This window comes from Artemia franciscana, chromosome 1, assembly GCF_032884065.1.
Source record: "Artemia franciscana chromosome 1, ASM3288406v1, whole genome shotgun sequence".
NCBI lineage: Eukaryota > Metazoa > Arthropoda > Branchiopoda > Anostraca > Artemiidae > Artemia > Artemia franciscana.
The window spans coordinates 3,226,915-3,246,343 of NC_088863.1; the positions used below are offsets into that span (position 1 = coordinate 3,226,915).

Sequence of the window (19,429 nt, forward strand, 5' to 3'; positions counted from 1 at the left end):
ATCGACGAAGTGGCAATCGTTATGGTCGGTGATCAGTTTTTACCTCGAGATATTATTTTTTCATATTCGAAACGCTCAGTTGGTAAGAATTGCTGAAAGTCATCGATGCTACGATGCCCTACAATATCCTATAATTTTTCGGGATGGAGCCGACGGCTATCACTTTAATATGAAATTGATAAATCCAGCCAATAACAAAGAAATGAATAAGAAATGCAGTGCAATGCATTATTATTCCTATAGGCTAATGATTCGGCAGGATGAAGACAATTATATTTTAAAATGCTGTCTATTGTTTCATGAATATGTCATTGATATGTATGCAAAAATTGAATCAGAACGTTTGCTATATATCCATCTGAATCAGACCAAGCTCCGCTCTGAACAATACATTCATTTGCGAATTGCAGTTTTAAATGACGGTAATACCACAAACGTTGGAAGATTAACGATTTTACATTCGTCATATGCTGGCAGTCCCCGTCATATGGATGAATATGCTCCAGATGCTATTGCGTATGTTCTTCTCTATGGTCGTCAAGATTTATATATTACATTTACATGTAATCAATCTTGGGACGAGATACAGCAGCTTTAACTTCAAGGACAATCGGCCGTTCATAGACATGACATTACGGCCCGTGTCTTCCGGCAAAAGTTGAAACCACTGATAAACTAGATAGTAAAACTTGAAGTGTTTGGGTCAGTGCGATGCTGGATGTACTCAGTGGAATGGCAAAAACGAGGTTTGCCACACGCACACATACTAATCTGGATACATAATAAAATTACTTCTAACGAAATTGATGATGTGATTTCCGCTGAAATACCTGATGAAAATGCCTTGTAAAAAATATGATACATGGACCTTGCGGTGCACTGAACGAAAATTCACCATGTATGGCCAAAGGAAGGTGCACAAAACAATATCCTCGACTTTTAGTATCCAACACAATTACTGGCAAGGATGGTTACCCACAATATAGAAGAAGATCTACTGAAGATGGCGGTGAAACAGCAATAATAAAGAAGCGTAACGGTACCACCATCGAAATAGATAACCAGTGGGTTGTTCCATATTCCCCATTATTATCAAAAACATCTAATGCACATATAAACGTTGAATACTGTAACTCCGTAAAGGCAATCAAATACATATGTAAATACGTCAACAAAGGAAGTGACATGGCAGTTTTTGGCCTGCTGTCCGAAATCAAAGATATCGACGAAATCGTACAATATCAGGCTGGAAGATACATAAGCAGTAATGAAGCTGTTTGGCGAATTCTTTCATTTCTGATACATGAACGTAGTCCAGCTGTTCTTCACTTAGCGGTACATTTACAGAATGGTCAACTTGTTTTTTTTTTCGGAATCGAACGTGCAACAAAGAGCCCTGAATCCACCGGATACAAAGCTAACTGCTTTGTTTTCGCTATGCAAAAATGATTCTTTTGCAAAAAAAACTGCTGTATACTGAAGTGCCTTCGTATTACACGTGGAATACTAAAAAAAAAAAAAAAAAAACGTCGAAAACAGGGTAAGTCAGTCGACGGCCAACCTACCATATTCAAAGATACCACCATAGGAAGACTACACTTCTCACCCCAATCAACATGAATGCTTCTTTGTACGCCTGCTTTTGGTGAATGTACCCGGTCCGGCGCCCTTTGAGTATTTGAGAACTGTAAACAGTACTATGCATGACACTTACCGTAGTACATGCCAAGCTCTGAATTTATTGGTGAATGACCAACACTGGGATAACTGTATCAATGACGCGTGCGAAACGTCAACTCCAAGTCAAATTCGTGCATTGTTTGGCGTCATACTAACAACTTGCTCTCCATCAGCTCCTACAGAGTTATGGGAAAAATATACATCAAAAATGTCCGAAGATATTCTCCATCGAAAACGTTAGAGACGTCAGATATGACTTTTGATTTTATGTCAGAAATTTATAACTACACTTTAGTTATTATAGAAGATTTGTGCGTATGTATGGCAAACAAACCTCTTCAGGATTTGGGAATGGCTTCACCTAATCGTACCGCTGCTGTTTCGACATGTGTGGAATTGGATCGTGAACAAAGTTTGAGCACGAGCGATCTATTGTCGTATGTGCAAAATAGCATTTCTAAGTTAACGTCGGAGCAAAAAGACATTTATGATACGATAATGCATTGTGTCGATAAGAACGTTGGAGAAATTTTCTTTTGGATGTGCCAGGAGGTACTGGTAAAGTGTTTGTGAAAAACTGATTCTGGCATCAATTCGATCAAAAAATGATATAGCGTTGGCAAATACGTCGTCCGGAATAGCCGCAACGTTGCTGCCTGGTGGAAGAACTGCTTATTCCGCTTTGAAATTGCCTCTGAATTTGCATTCTACAGAAACTCCTACGTGCAATTTTTCCAAATCGTCTGGGATGGGTAAAAAATTGCAGCAATGCAAACTTATTATTTGGGACGAGTGCACAATGGCACACAAAAAATCCCTCGAGGCTCTGGATCAATCTTTGAGAGATTTGCGAGGGAATTCGAAACCCTTTGGCAGCACATTAATATTGCTTGCGGGAGATTTCAGGCAAACATTATCTATAATACCTAGATCAACCCCTGCAGACGAGATGAATGCTTGCCTGATAAATTCTAATTTCTGGGCACACGTAAAGACATTAAAATTAACTACAAATATGCGTGTCCGATTTCAAAACGAAGTCTCTGGTCTAACATTTTCAGATCAATTGCTAGCAATTGGAAACGGAAAGCTCCCAGTAGACTCAATTTTAGGACGTATACAACTACCTGCTGAATTCTGTAATTTAGTGACGTCCAAAAATGAATTGATTGAAAAAGTATTTCCGAATATTCTCTCCAATTATACAAATCATAAATGGCTAAGTGAACAAGCGATTCTGGCAGCCAAAAATATAGACGTCAACAAAATCAACAATATTGTTTTGACCAAGATTCGAGACCAGGCAGTCCTTTTCAAGTCAGTCGACACAGTTGTGGAACCAAATGAATCGGTTAATTATCCATCTGAATTTTTAAATTCCCTGGATCTCACAGGGTTTCCACCACACGTGCTACAACTAAAAATAAGCGTACCAATAATATTATTAAGAAATATAAACCCTCCAAAGCTCTGCAATGGCACACAACTTGCCGTAAAAAACAACAATTGAAAACGTAATAGAGGCAACAATATTAACAGGGCCTTTTGAGGGTGAGGCTGTTCTTATTCCTCACATTCCCATGATTTCAACGGATCTGTCTTTTCAATTTAAAAAATTGCAATTCCCAATTCGATTAGCATTTGCAATCACCATCAACAAAGCTCAAGGGCAATCATTAGAAAAATGCGGTATAGATCTGTCCATATAAATAGATTGTCAGGTTTACCAACTCTTGAAGATGCAACATAATAATTGTCCATGGGAAAACAATCCGTATTCAGATCTATACTGCATTTTTCTAACGACTGCCCTTGAACTTTGTTGATGGTGATTGCTAATCAAACATTCCCTGTGTCTCCGTCGTCATTTATATATCCCCCTGTGCCCCCGGCGTCCCCGTTGTAGTTGTGTCCCTTTTTCCTGGTCGTCATTTTTATTCCCTGTGTCCCGGTCGTCATTTGTGTCCCGGTATCCCAGTCTATAATCTCTCTTTGAGTGTCCCGGTCGTCATTTATATTTCCTCTGTCCCGGTCGTCATTTGTGTCCCGGTGTCCTGGTCTGTAATTTCTCTTTGAGTGTCCCGGTCGTCGTATATATTCCCTGTGTCCCGGTCGTCATTTGTGTCCCGCTGTCCCAGTCTGTAGTGTCATGTTATAATGACATCATATACAAAGCCTTATATGCTTATAATGACGTCAAAAGCAAACCCACAAACAAACAAACATGTATATATACAACTTATTTTTATATATATAGATACAGTTTCTTCTCTAGTTTTTTTCTTTTTTAGTTTTTTCTTTTTTTTTAGTTTCTTCTTTTTATTAGTTTGTTTTCTTCAATTTGGCAATGTTCATTCTAATATTGACACTTGGAAAAATCTTTACGTGCCAAGCATGCTAAAACTCCAACAATCTTTATTAAACCTCAAAATTTGGGGTATCTGTTTTAAGGTTTTCGAATTACTTTAATCTATTGTCAAAATATATTGAAATATTTGTGCAATTCCCAGTTTTTTTTTAGTATTTTCAATTTTTTAGTTTTTTAGCTTTTTTAGTTTTTTTTTTCTTTTTAGTTTTTTATCTTTTTTATTTTTTTACGTTTTTTCTTTTTAGGTTTTTTCTTTTTTTAATTTTTTTAATTTTTAATTTTTTTTTTGTTTTTTCTTTTTAGTTTTTTTTTAGTTTTTTACCATTTTTCTTTTTTCGAATTACTTTAATCTAATGTCAAAATATTTCAAAATATTTATGCAATTTCCAGTTTTTACATTCTAGTTTGTTTTCTTTTATATATATAGAAGATATAATCCGGCGTAACAGACATAACAGACAGACAACTTATCTATATATATAAAAATAAGTTGTCTGTGTGTGGATCTGTGGATCAGGTGACGTCATGTTTGTCCGCATATGACGTCTGAATTATTTCACACTAATACAAAATAAGAAAAAAAACTAAAAAAGGTAAAAACTACAAAAAAAACTAAAAAGAAAAAAAAACTAAAAAAGCTAAAAAACTAAAAAAAACTAAAAAAAAGGTAAAAAACTAAAAACTAAAAAAAAACTGAAAAAACTAAAAAAAGGCAAAAACTACAAAAAAACTAAAAACTAATAAAAAAACTAAAAAATCTAAAAAACTAAAAAAACTAAAAAAAGGTAAAAAACTAAAAAAAAACTAAAAACTAAAAAAGAAAAAAACTAAAAAAAGGAAAAGACTGAAAAATAAAAGAGAAAAAGAAAACTAAAAAAAATATGAATAAAAATACAAAAAAATAAAAAAAGATAAAAACTACAAAAAAACTAAAAAGAAAAAACGAAAAAAAACTAAAAAAGCTAAAAAAATAAAAGAAGCAAAAATCTAAAGAAGGTAAAAACTACAAAAAAAAAGAAAACAAAATAAAAAAATCTAAAAAAGCTTAAAAACTAAAAAAAAAACTAAAAAAAGATAAAAAACTAAAAAAAACTAAAAAAAGGAAAAAACCATAAAATAAACTAAAAACTAATAAAAAAAAATAAAAAAAGCTAAAAAACTAAAAAAACTAAAAAAAGCTAAAAAAGGAAAAAACTAAAAGAACTAAAAAAGAAAAAAAACTAAAAAAAGGAAAAAACTGAAAAATAAAGGAGAAAAAGAAAACTAAAAAAATATAAATAAAAATAAAAAACTAAAAAGATAAAAACTTCAAAAAAAACTAAAAAGAAAAAAGAAAAAAAACTAAAAAACCTAAAAAAAGGTAAAAACCAATAAAAAAAAAACTAAAAACAAAAAAAGGGAAAAAATTGCTGCTACTGACCTCTCTTTAATTTTAAAGGAAATTATAAATAAACTTAAAACCTATTGTTCTGGTATTAAAAAATTTTCGAATTTTAATCCATATTGGATTGTTAATAATTCACTGCAGGTGATAGATTCTTTAACAATGGTTTCAGCTAAAAGAATTGAGTCTTTCGATCTTGCGACAATGTATACTAATTTATCACTTAATGTAGTGTTTGATAATTTAAAAACTGTTATCAAGAAATCTTTCCTCTTATCTAGGAAAAGGATCTTAAAAATAGACACTTATAATGCAAAAGCTATATGGACAAATTGCTTTAATACTACAGTTAACTTGAGATGTTACAGCTTGGATATGATTTTTGAGTTATTAGAATTTGTTTTATACAATACTTATATAAGATTTGGGGGTGATTTGTACAAGCAAAATTGTGGGAATTCCCATTGGGGGGGAATGCCAGCCCATTTATAGCTGACTTGTTTTTAAGTCAACTAGAATATAAATATATGATGGATAAGAATAATCCAAATAATTTAAAACATGTTTTGTCAAATAATAAAAGATATTTAGATGATATTTTGGTCTTAAATTGTAAGGATTTCATTGATATTTCTAAAAATATATATCCATCAGAGCTTATTCTTGAGCCTAGTCATAGCGCTGGTCATGAAGATCATTTCTTAGATTTAAATATTAATATTTGTGATAATAATAAATTAAGTTTTAAAATGTATAATAAAACGGATGATTTTGATTTTGAAGTGATTATTTTCCCATTCCCTGAAAGTAATATACACTCAAATATCACATATTCAGCGTTTTTCTCACAGTTACTTCGTTATGCAAGGATTTGTAGTAATTATATTGATTTTAAAAATAGATATAAAATCTTAAGCCAAAAATTGATATCAAGAGGTTTTTCTGCAAATAAATTAACTTGGCAATTTAAAAAATTTAGTTTTCATTATAACGAACTTTTAAATAAATATCAAAAGAATTATCTAGAAATACTTAAAAAAAATTTCAACTAATTTCGGAGGTTCGAGAATTGTTGTCGCAGCGCCATTTATTTTGAATTGTGTTCTAATTGAGCGGTTTTTTTTTTAAATTAGCCACATGGTAAAGATGAATTCTATAATTGTTTAGTTCATTCAGGTTTTTTGCAATGTGTTAATATTTGTGGTTTGGTAAAATTTATAATATTTAGTTTACCTATTGTTGCTAAAAAGAGGGATATTTTAACAGGATAAGCTTGTTTTGGTTTTACTTGGTTGTTTTACATTTGCTGTTTTTTTTTGTTTTTTTTTTCTTTCATAGGCATGTATTTTGGGGGTGATACCTGACAATGGGATGCCATGGATATTCTGTGGTAGCCACAACACTGTGCTGGGTAGAGAATTTAAAGTGGCGAAACCCTATATAGGCCAGTGTATTCTCCTGATGAACCCTTGTTTTGGGTTATTGCCTCTGAATTATTTGTCTATATTATTTTTTCTATTGTTTGGTAAATGATGACTTATACTTATTGACGACATGACTGCCCGTCCATGGATTATTTTTTATGGTTGATTGTGTATGGCTATGCTGTTTGACCTATGTGATTGTATGGATGAGTAGGGTTAAGGCCTTATGCAAGTGCTGGTCTATATTAATCACTAATTTAGGAAAACAGTCTTCCTTTTCTCCTTCTGTCTCTTTTTTTTGGTATGTTTTATTTCTCTTTTTATGATATATATATATATATATATATATATATATATATATATATATATATATATATATATATATATATATATATATATATATATATATATATATATACTAGCTGTTGGGGTGGCGCTTCGCGCCACCCCAACACCTAGTTGGTGGGGGCGCTTCGCGCCCCCCCCAAGCCCCCCCCCGCGCGCGTAAGTCGTTACGCGCCATATTAGTTACGCGCCATTATATATATATATATATATATATATATATATATATATATATATATATATATATATATATATATATGTTTTTAACTACGTAAAACTTGCGAATATACAACATTCTTTGCTGTCCCATTGTCTGTGCATATAAATAGATTGTCAGGTTTACCGACTCTTGAACATGCAACATATAATGGTCCATGGGAAAACAATCCGTATTCAGATCTATACCTCATGATTCTAATGATTGCTCTTGAGCTTTGTTGATGGTGATTGCTAATCGACCATTCCCTGAGTCGCCATCGTCATTTATATATCCCCCTGTGCACCCCGGCGTCCCCTTTGTAGTTATGTCCCTGTGTCCCGGTCGTCATTTATATTCCCTGTGTCCCGGTCGTCATTTGTGTCCCGGTGTTCCAGTCTGTGATTTCTCTTTGAGTGTCCCGGGCGTCATTTATATTCCTTGTGTCCCGGTCGTCATTTATATCCCCCTGTGCCCCCCGGCGTCCCCATTGTAGTTGTGTCCCTGTGTCCCGGTCGTCATTTATATTCCCTGTGTCCCGGTCGTCATTTGTATCCCGGTGTCCCGGTCTGTATATACATTCGTTTTTTAGTTTTGTTTTTCTCCTTTATTTTTTTACTTTTTTCTTTTTTTTCTTTTTTAGTTTATTTAGATTTTTAGATTTTTTAGTTTTTTTATTAGTTTTTAGTTTTTTTGTAGTTTTTACCATTTTTTTAGTTTTTTTATTTATTTTTTTTTTACTTATGTCCTGGTCGTCATTTATACTCCCTGTGTCCCGGTCGTCATTTGTGTCTCGGTGCTTTGTTGATTGCTAATTTATATTATATTTATATTTTTTATATTTATTAATATTTTTTTAGTTTTCTTTTTCTCTTATTTTTCAGTTTTTTCCTTTTTTTAGTTTTTTCTTTTTTAGTTTTTAGTTTTTTTTTGTTTTTTACCTTTTTTAGTTTTTTTAGTTTTTTTAGTTTTTTAGCTTTTTTAGTTTTTTTATTAGTTTTTAGTTTTTTTTTAGTTTTTGCCTTTTTTTAGTTTATTCAGTTTTTTTTAGTTTTTAGTTTTTTACCTTTTTTTAGTTTTTTTTAGTTTTTTAGCTTTTTTAGTTTTTTTCTTTTTAGTTTTTTTTGTAGTTTTTACCTTTTTTAGTTTTTTTTCTTCTTTTGTATTAGTGTGAAATAATTCAGACGTCATATGCGGACAAACACGACGTCACTTGACAGACAGACAGACAGACATAACCCACAAACAACTTATTTTTATATATATTTATTCATATTTTTTTAGTTTTCTTTTTCTCTTTTATTTTTCAGTTTTTTCCTTTTTTTTAGTTTTTTTCTTTTTTAGTTTTCAGTTTTTTTTTAGTTTTTTACCTTTTTTTTAGTTTTTTTTAGTTTTTTTAGTTTTTTAGCTTTTTTAGTTTTTTTATTAGTTTTTATTTTTTTTGTAGTTTTTGCCTTTTTTTATTTTTTTCAGTTTTTTTTTAGTTATTAGATTTTTACCTTTTTTTAGTTTTTTTTAGTTTTTTAGCTTTTTTAGTTTTTTTTTCTTTTTAGTTTTTTTTGTAGTTTTTACCTTTTTTAGTTTTTTTCTTCTTTTGTATTAGTGTGAAATAATTCAGACGTCATATGCGGACAAACATGACGTCACCTGATCCACACACAGATCCACACACAGACAACTTATTTTTATATATATATATATATATATATATATATATATATATATATATATATATATATATATATATATATTCACAGGTGGGACACAGGGACACAACTACAATGGCGCGTAACTAATATGGCGCGTATCGACTTACGCGCGCGGGGGGCTTTGGGGGGCGTGAAGCACCCCCACCAACTAAGTGTTGGGGTGGCGCGAAGCGCCACCCCAACTGCTAGTATATAGATATATATCTATATTCACAGGTGGGAGACAGGGACACAACTAAAATGGCGCGTAACGACTTACGCGTGCGGGGGGGGGGGGTTGGGGCAACACCAACTAGGTGTAGGTGTTTAAGGTTTTTCCTGTTTTTTAGTTTTTCTTTTTTAGTTTTTTTCCTTCTTAGTTTATTTTCTATTTTAGTTTTTTCTTTTCTTTTGTTTTTCTATTTTTAATTTTTTTCTCTTTTTTAGTTTTTCTTTTTTAGTATTTTCTTCTTTTTTTTCTTTTTTAGTTTTTTCTTTTTTTAGTGTTTTTAGTTTCAGTTTTTTTCTTTTCAGTTTTTTTTAGTTTTTACCTTTTTTCTTTAGTTTTAATTTTCTTTATTTTTTAGACGTCATATTCAATCCCTCAAACATACAAAAAAACAAACATGCTTTAATTTTTTGCACGATTTGATTCCTCGGCTGTTTCTTCTGCCATTGTAGGATTTGTACTAAATATTCTCTTTGAATCGCAAGCCTTAGATACGTATAATGACGTCATATATAAAGCCTTATATACTTATAATGACGTCAACTTATAAGGACGTCATATGCAAACATATAAAATGACGTAATAATGCTCAATCCTTATAATGATGTCAGTCGACAAACATAACGTCAGTCGACAAAAACTTATTTTTGTATATATAAAGTTTCTTTTTTAGTTTTTCTTTTTTATTTTCTCATTTTCTCCTTTTTTAGTTTTTCTTTTTTTTAGTTTCTTCTAATTAATTTTGTTTTTTTTAGTTTTTTCTTATTTTCTACTTTTTAGTTTTTTTCTTTTTAAGTTTTTTTTTAGTTTTGTAGCTTTTTTTAGTTTTTTAGCTTATTTTTCATTTTAGTTTTTTACCTTTTTTTAAATTTTTTGTAAAATTTAATCTGTGATTCCGCGGCAAGCTTTCTTTTGACATTATCTCTTAAGGCCTCAAACCTGTTTTCACGTTACTCTTGCGATTCCTCGACACGCCTTCTTTTTTTACTTTCTCTGTCAACTGCAAGTCTGGTTTTTTTAAACCTGCAAGTCTGGTATTTTAGTTTTTCTAAAAAAAAGAAAAAACTAAAAAGAAAAAAGCTAAAAAAATGAAAAACTAAAAAAAGAAAAAACTAAAAAGAAAAAAGCTAAAAAAGCTACAAAACTAAAAAATAGAAGAACTACAACGGGGACACAGGGGGGGCACGGGGGGATATATAAATGACAACAGAGAGGCAGGGAATGGCCCACCCACCATGCATTAGAATTATAAGGTATAGATCTGAATACGGATTGTTTTTCCCATGAACAATTCCCATGGAAAAAAACTAAAAAAAGAAAAATCTAAAAAGAAAAATGTAAAAAAATTGAAAAAAGGTAAAAAACTAGAAAGACAAAAAGCTAAAAAAAACTAAAAAAGCTGCAAAACTAAAAAAAGAAAAACTAAAAAAGAAACTATATCTATATATATAAAAATAAGTTGTTTGTGTGCATGTTTATTTGTTTTTGAGTTTGTATATGACGCCATTAGTATATAAGGCTTTGTATACGAAGTTATTCTAAGATGACACTAGAGACCGGGACACAGGGAATATAAATGACGACCGTGACACTCAAAGAGAAATTACAGACCGGGACACCGGGACACAAATGACGACGGAACACCGGAACACAGAAACTATAAATGAAGACCGGGAAACTCAAAGAAAAATTACAGATTGGGACACCGGGAAACAAATGACGACTGGGATTGTTTTTCCCATGGACAGTTATATGTTGCATGTTCAAGAGTCGGTGAACCTGACAATCTATTTATATGCACAGACAATGGGACAGCGAAGAATGTTGTATATTTGCAAGTTTTACTTAGTTAAAAACATATATATATATATATATATATATATATATATATATATATATATATATATATATATATATATATATATATATATATATATATATATATATATATATATATATATATATATATATATATATATATATTTATATATCTATCTATCTATATATATAAAAATAAGTTATCTGTCTCTGGATCATGTTTCTGTGTCGACTGACGTCATGAAGTTAGTTGTCGTCATTTTTGCTATGACGGTGACGTCATTAAAGATATTTAAGACATATATGTTCACGTAGAAATCTATTAATGTTTAAGTTTAAAATTACTGATGAACTTACAATGGCAAAAGCCGATGAAGATGCTCAAAGAGTCTATGCCAAAAAACTTGCTGCTGATAGGGAAAGTCAGAAAAGAAAGCGTGCCGAGGAATCGAAAGAACAGCAAGGAAACAGGCTTGAGGCTGATTTGCTGCTAAAAGAGAAAGTGAAAAAAGAAGGCGTGCCGAGGAATCAAAAGAACAGCAAGGAAACAGGCTTGAGGCTGATAGAGAAAGAAAGAACAGAAAGCGTGCCGAGGAACTTCCTGAGCAACGCGAAAGCAGACTTGCTGCTAAAAGAGAAAGTGAAAAAAGAAGGCGTGCCGAGGAATCACAAAAACAGCAAGAAATTAGGCTTGCTGTTGATAGAGAAAGTAAGAAAAGAAAGCGTGCCGAGGAATCACAAGAACAGCAAGAAATTAGGCTTGCTGCTGATAGAGAAAGTAAGAAAAGAAAGCGTGCCGAGGAATCAGAGCAACCTAAAAGTTATCGCCTGGCATTCAGGTACAGCCCATTCGATGATTATAGCTTGAGTAGATGTGTTCAAATCTGGACAATGTCTAAAATTTGTCCCTATTGCAAGGCCTTGAAATTCAATGGTGAAACAATGGGAATGTGTTGCGCCTCAGGAAAAGTTAAACTTCCTCTATTGGCTGCACCACCAGAGCCATTGAAGACTTTCCTTACTGGAACTATGTCAGAATCTAAGCGTTTTTTGTCACAAATAAGAAAATACAACTCATGTTTCCAAATGACGTCGTTTGGAGCCCAAATTGAAAATCCAGATCAATTTATGTCTACTTTCAAAGTAAAAGGGCAAATTTATCATAGAGTAGGGTCCCTTCTACCATTCTCAGGTGAGAATCATAAATTTTTACAATTGTACTTCATCAGTGATAGAAATTCTGAATTGAATGCACGTTGCGAAATTTCTCCCAACGTTTAAAGGACAATCGTTTCCCAATTGCAACATCTTTTCCACGAAAATAATAATTTAGTGCGTCTGTTCAAAACAGCCATCGATTTGATGCCTACTGATACGCATAAAATTTCAATTCAAATATCGACGATTTCAATTCAAATATCAATTCAAATATCGACGAAGTGGCAATCGTTATGGTCGGTGATCAGTTTTTACCTCGAGATATTATTCTTCATAAGCGAAACGCTCAGTTGTTAAGAATTGCTGAAACTCGTCGATGCTACGATGCCCTACAATATCCTATCATTTTTTGGGATGGAGCCGACGGCTATCACTTTAATATTAAATTGATGAATCCAGCCACTAACAAAGAAATGAATAAGAAATGCAGTGCAATGCATTATTATTCCTATAGACTAATGATTCGGCAGGATGAAGAAAATTATATTTTAAAATGCCGTAAATTGTTTCACCAATTTGTCGTTGATATGTATGCTAAAATTGTATCAGAACGTTTGCTATATATCCGCCTGAATCAGACCAAGCTCCGCTCTGAACAATACATTCATTTGCGAGATGTAGTTATAAATGACGGTAATACCAAAAACGTTGGAAGATTAACAATTTTACCTTCGTCATATGCTGGCAGTCCCCGTCATATGCATGAATATGCTCAAGATGCTATTGCGTATGTTCGTCTCTATGGTCGTCCAGATTTATTTATTACATTTATATGTAATCAATCTTGGGACGAGATACTGCAGCTTTTACTTCAAGGACAATTGGTGGTTCATAGGCATGACATTACGGCCCGTGTCTTCCGGCAAAAGTTGAAGTCACTGATAAACTACATAGTAAAACTTGAAGTGTTTGGGTCAGTGTGATGCTGGATGTACTCAGTGGAATGGCAAAAACGAGGTTTGTCACACGCACATATACTAATCTGACTACATAAAAAAATTACTTCGAACGAAATTGATGATGTGATTTCCGCTGAAATACCTGATAAAAATGTCGATAAGGGGTTACATGATATTATTGTAAAAATATGATACATGGACCTTGCGGTGCACTGAACGAAAATTCACCATGCATGGCCAAAGGAAGGTGCACAAAGCAATATCCTCGACTTTTAGTATCAAACACAATTACTGGCAATGATGGTTACCCACAATATAGAAGAAGATCTACTGAAGATGGCAGTAAAACAGCAATAATAAAGAAGCGTAACAGTACCACCATCGAAGTAGATAACCAGTGGAATGTTCCATATTCCCCATTATTATCAAAAACATTTAATGCACACATAAACGTTGAATACTGTAACTCCGTAAAGGCAATCAAATACATATGTAAATACGTCAACAAAGGCAGTGACATGGCAGTTTTTGGCTTGCAGCCCGAAATCAAAGATTTCGACGAAATCGTACAATATCAGGCTGGAAGATACATAAGCAGTAATGAAGCTGTTTGGCGAATTCTTTCATTTACGATACATGAACGTAGTCCAGCTGTTGTTCACTTAGCGGTACATTTACAGAATGGTCAACGTGTTTATTTCTCGGAAACCAACGTGCAACAAAGAGCCCTGAATCCACCGAATACAAAATTAACAGCTTTTTTTCGCTTTGCAAAAATGATTCTTTTGCAAAAAACTGCTGTATACTGAAGTGCCTTCGTATTACGCGTGGAATACTAAAAATAAAGTATTTGAACGTCGAAAACAGGGTAAGTCAGTCGACGGCCAACCTACCATCTTCAAAGATACCATGATAGGAAGACTCTACACCGTTCACCCCAATCAACATGAATGCTTCTTTCTACGCCTGCTTTTGGTGAATATACCCGGTCCGACATCCTTTGAGTATTTGAGAACTGTAAACGGTACTATACATGACACTTACCGTAGTGCATGCCAAGCTCTGAATTTATTGGAGAATGACCAACACTGGGATAACTGCATCAATGACGCGTGCGAAACGTCAACCCCAAGTCAAATTCGTACATTGTTTGGCATCATTTTAACAACTTTCTCTCCATCAGCTCCTACAGAGTTATGGGAAAAATATAAGTAAAAAATGTCCGAAGACATACTCCATCGAAAACAGCTAGAGATGTCAGATATGACTTTTGATTTTACATCAGAAATTTATAACTACACTTTAGTTATTGTAGAAGATTTGTGCGTACGTATGGCAAACAAACCTCTTCAGGATTTGGGAATGCCTTCACCTAACCGTATCGCTGCTGTTTCGACATGTGTAGAATTGGATCGTGAACAAAGTTACAGGACGAGTGATCTATTGTCGTATGTACAAAATAACATTTCCAAGTTAACGTCGGAACAAAAAGACATTTATGATACGATAATGCATTGTGTCGATAACAACGTTGGAGAAATTTTCTTTTTGGATGCGCCAGGAGGTACTGGTAAAACGTTTGTGATAAAACTGATTCTGGCATCAATTCGATCAAAAAATGATATAGCGTTGGCAATTGCGTCGTCCGGAATAGCCGCAACATTGCTGCCTGGTGGAAGAACTGCTCATTCCGCTTTGAAATTGCCTCTGAATTTGCATTCTACAGAAACTCCCACGTGCAATATATCCAAATCATCTGGGATGGGTAAAGTATTGCAGCAATGCAAACTTATTATTTGGGATGAGTGCACAATGGCACACAAAAAATCGCTCGAGGCTCTGGATCAATGCTTGAAAGATTTGCGAGGGAAGTCGAAACCCTTTGGCAGCACATTAATATTACTTGCAGGAGATTTCAGGCAAACATTACCTATAATACCTAGGTCAACTCCTGCAGACGAAATGAATGCTTGCCTGAAAAATTCTAATTTATGGGCACACGTAAAAATATTAAAATTAAATACGAATATGCGTGTCCGATTGCAAAACGATGACTCTGGTCAAACAGTTTCAGATCAATTGCTGGTAATTGGAAACGGAAAGCACCCAGTAGACTCAATTTCAGGACGTAAACAACTACCTGCTGATTTCTGTAATTTAGTGAAGTCCAAAAATGAATTGATTGAAAAAGTATTTCCAAATATTCTAAAAAATTATAAAAATAATAAATGGCTAAGTGAAAAAGCGATTCTCGCACCCAAAATATAGACGTCCACGAAATCAACAATATTGTTTTGACCAAGATTCGAGACCAGGCAGTCCTTTACAAGTCAGTCGACACAGTTTTGGAACCAAATGAAGCGGTTAATTATCCATCTGAATTTTTAAATTCCATAGATCTTTCAGGGTTTCCACCACACGTGCTACAACTAAATATAGGCGTACCAATAATACTTTTAAGAAATATCAACCCACCAAAGCTTTGCAATGGCACGCGACCTGCCGTAAAAAAAACAATGGAAAACCCAATAGAGGCCACAATCTTGACAGGGCCTTTTGAGGGTGAGGCTATTCTTATTCCTCGCATTCCCATGATTCCAACGGATCTGCCTTTTCAATTTAAAAGATTGCAATTCCCAATTCGATTAGCATTTGCAATCACCATTAACAAAGCTCAAGGTCAATCATTAGAAAAATGTGTAATAAGTTTGCATTGCTGCAATACTTTACTCATCCCAGATGATTTGGAAATATTGCACGTGGGAGTTTCTGTAGAATACAAATTCAGAGACAATTTCAAAGCGGAATGAGCAGTTCTTCCATCAGGCAGCAACGTTGCGGCTATTCCGGACGACGCAATTGCCAACGCTATATCATTTTTGATCGAATTGATGCACGAATCAGTTTTATCACAAACATTTTACCAGTACCTCCAAAACAGAAAATTTCTCCAACGTTGTTATCGACACAATGCATTAATGTATCATAAATGTCTTTTGGTTCCGACGTTAACTTGGAAATGTTATTTTGTACATACGACAATAGATCAGTCGTACTGTAACTTTGTTCACGATCCAATTCTACACATGTCGAAACAGCAGCAGTACGATTAGGTGAAGGTATTCCCAAATCCTGAAGAGGTTTGTTTGCCATACATACGCACAAATCTTATATAATAACTAAAGAGTAGTTATAAATTTCTGATGTAAAATCAAAAGTCATATCTGACGTCTCTAACCGTTTTCGATGGAGTGTATCTTCGGACATTTTTATTTATATTTTCCTCATAACTCTGTAGGAGCTGATGGAGAGCAAGTTGTTAGTATGATGCCAAACAATGCACGAAGTTGACTTGGAGTTGACGTTTCGCACGCGTCATTGATGCAGTTATCCCAGTGTTGGTCATTCTCTAATAAATTCAGAGCTTGGCATGCACTACGGTAAGTGTCATGTATAGTACCGTTTACAGTTCTCAAATACTCAAAGGACGTCGGACCGGGTACATTCACCAAAAGCAGGCGTAGAAAGAAGCATTCATGTTGATTGGGGTGAACGGTGTAGAGTCTGCCTATCGTGGTACCTTTTAAGATGGTAGGTTCGCCGTCGACTGACTTACTCTGTATCGGTGGATTCAGGGCTCTTTGTTGCACATTGGATTCCGAAAAATAAACACGTTGACCATTCTGTAAATGTACCACTAAGTGAACAACAGTTGGACTACGTTCATGTATCGGAAATGAAAGAATTCGCCAAACAGCTTCATTACTGCTTATGTATCTCCCAGCCTGATATTGTGCGATTTTGTCGATATCTTTGAATTCGGAATGCTAGCCAAAAACTGCCATGTCACTGCCTTTGTTAACGTATTTACATATGTATTTGATTGCCTTTACCGAGTTACAGTATTCAACGTTTATGTGTGCATTAAATGTTTTGATAATAATGGGGAATATGGAACAACCCACTGGCTATCTACTTCGATGGTGGTACCGTTACGCTTCTTTATTATTGCTCTTTTACCGGCATCTTCAGTAGATCTACTTCTATATTGTGGGTTACCATCATTGCCAGTAATTGTGTTGGATACTAAAAGTCGAGGATATTGCTTCGTGCACCTTCCTTTGACCATGCATGGTGAATTTTCGTTCTGTGCACCGCAAGGTCCATGTATCATATTTTTTACAACAATATCATATAACCCCTTATCGACATTTTCATCAGGTATTTAAGCGGAAATCACATCATCAATTTCGTTAGAAGTAATTTTATTATGTAGCCAGATTAATATATGTGCGTGTGGCATTCCTCGTTTTTGCCATTCCACTGAGTACATACAGCATCGCACTGACCCAAACACTTCAAGTTTTACTATGTAGTTTATCAGTGATTTCAACTTCTGCCGGAAGACACGGGCCGTAATGTCATGTCTGTGAACCGCCGATTGTCCTTGAAGTAAAAGCTGCTGTATCTCGTCCCAAGTTTGATTACATGTAAATGTAATAAATAAATCTGGACGACCATAGAGACGAACATACGCAATAGCATCTTGAGCATATTCAAGCATATGACGGGGACTGCCAGCATATTACGAAGGTAAAATAGTTAATATTCTAACGTTTGTGGTATTACCATCATTTACAACTGCATCTCGCAAATGAATGTATTGTTTAGAGCGGAGCTTGGTCTGATTCAGACGGATATATAGTAAACGTTCTGATTCAATTTTTGCATACATATCAACGACGTATTGGTGAAACAATTGACGGCATTTTAAAATATAATTGTCTTCATCCTGCCGAATCATTAGTCTATAGGAATAATAATGATTTGCACTGCATTTCTTATTCGTTTCTTTGTTAGTGGCTGGATTCATCAATTTAATATTAAAGTGATAGCCGTCGGCTCCATCCCAAAAAATGATAGGATATTGTAGGGCATCGTAGTGTGAGAAATCCATTTCTATTATTTATTTATTGCCTTATATTATATTCTATAATATAACATACACTATACGCCATAGCTATACGACATATAATTATACGACAGGCTGACATCCTCAAATTCTTGTTTACTCATTATTTACCAGTTTATTTTTAGACGGGTAACCTTCACCTACGATCAAGTTCAACAGGCTGACACCTTCAAACCATTGTTTACCCATTTTTATTTGTCTGCCCGTATTTACCTTGAGCGTTCTATATCCTTCAACCTATAGTCAAACTCAAAGCTTTAATTTATTACAAAACCGGACCGGAGAGGGCGCCCCTTAAAAGCGAATGTTAGAACAATATTCGGGGAGTTCTGATTCAATATGTCTGGACAATAGATAGATATAACAACCCTGCTACTTTTATTTGGCTTATCTACTTTCCTCTTGGATCACCATTCTTTTCTTGGATACTAGCTTTTCAATAAATACGAGGGACAGCCTGTCGTGTGTATTTACAAGATTTAACGTAAATTTTTTGTATTTCCAGATTTATGCTTCTTCGCCCAAGCAAGGACTTTTCATCAACCAGAAAGAACTCTCCAGCTCATCTCCTTTCCACTTTATATTTCTTTACCTGTTTTTACATACTCATTCTAAAATAAAATTCCTTGTCTGGAGAGATTGTGACTTTTAATAGGCCTTAGGAAACAGATAGAATGTTACCATAGTAGATAGAAAAGTGAATCTATTCGCACGTTGAATACTAGTGACACGCTACCATAATTCAAAGCACTAGTATTCGCTTACTCACCCCATAGTGTGGGACCTTACAAAGTGGTGGCAGCGGTGTACTTTTCTGCTCTATGGTGGCATTCTTACTGTTTTCTATCCATTTTTTCATTTGATTTTTCCCCTTACAATTTTTTCTTCGCCCGAGTCGGCTCGTTTTTAGCAAAGGAGATTCCCATATTCCTCCCATATTCCTATCTATAAGCTAGAATTTTCTTATCTATAGACTAACGTACTAGTTTCACCAAGTACGATAAGTTTTTTTTTCTCAGTAATTCATTTATTTAGTCTCTTTAAATTATCCATAGCTCATATATTTTTTTACATTATCTTTACTGTCTGTAACATCAAAAGATTTTTATTGACTCATAAAATTAACACAGCATATCTGTCTCCTAATAAATTTTATTGCTTCTTGTAAAGATTTACGATGTCCACTGGAAATTCAAGTAACCCGACAA

The 19,429-nt window shown here is 33.9% G+C and overlaps 1 protein-coding gene across 9 annotated transcripts in view; it reads left to right on the plus strand.

Moving 5' to 3' along the window:
• LOC136043927 (uncharacterized) overlaps positions 1-18,856 on the plus strand; it is a 141,005-nt gene extending 122,149 nt beyond the window's left edge. For all 9 annotated transcript variants that reach the window (XM_065728996.1, XM_065728988.1, XM_065729005.1 and 6 more), the window contains one exon: positions 18,727-18,856. In XM_065728996.1, coding sequence (XP_065585068.1) covers positions 18,727-18,836 — 110 coding nt within the window. In that variant the 3' untranslated portion in view covers positions 18,837-18,856. The remainder of the gene's footprint in view (positions 1-18,726) is intronic.
• Positions 18,857-19,429: the final 573 nt, after the last annotated feature.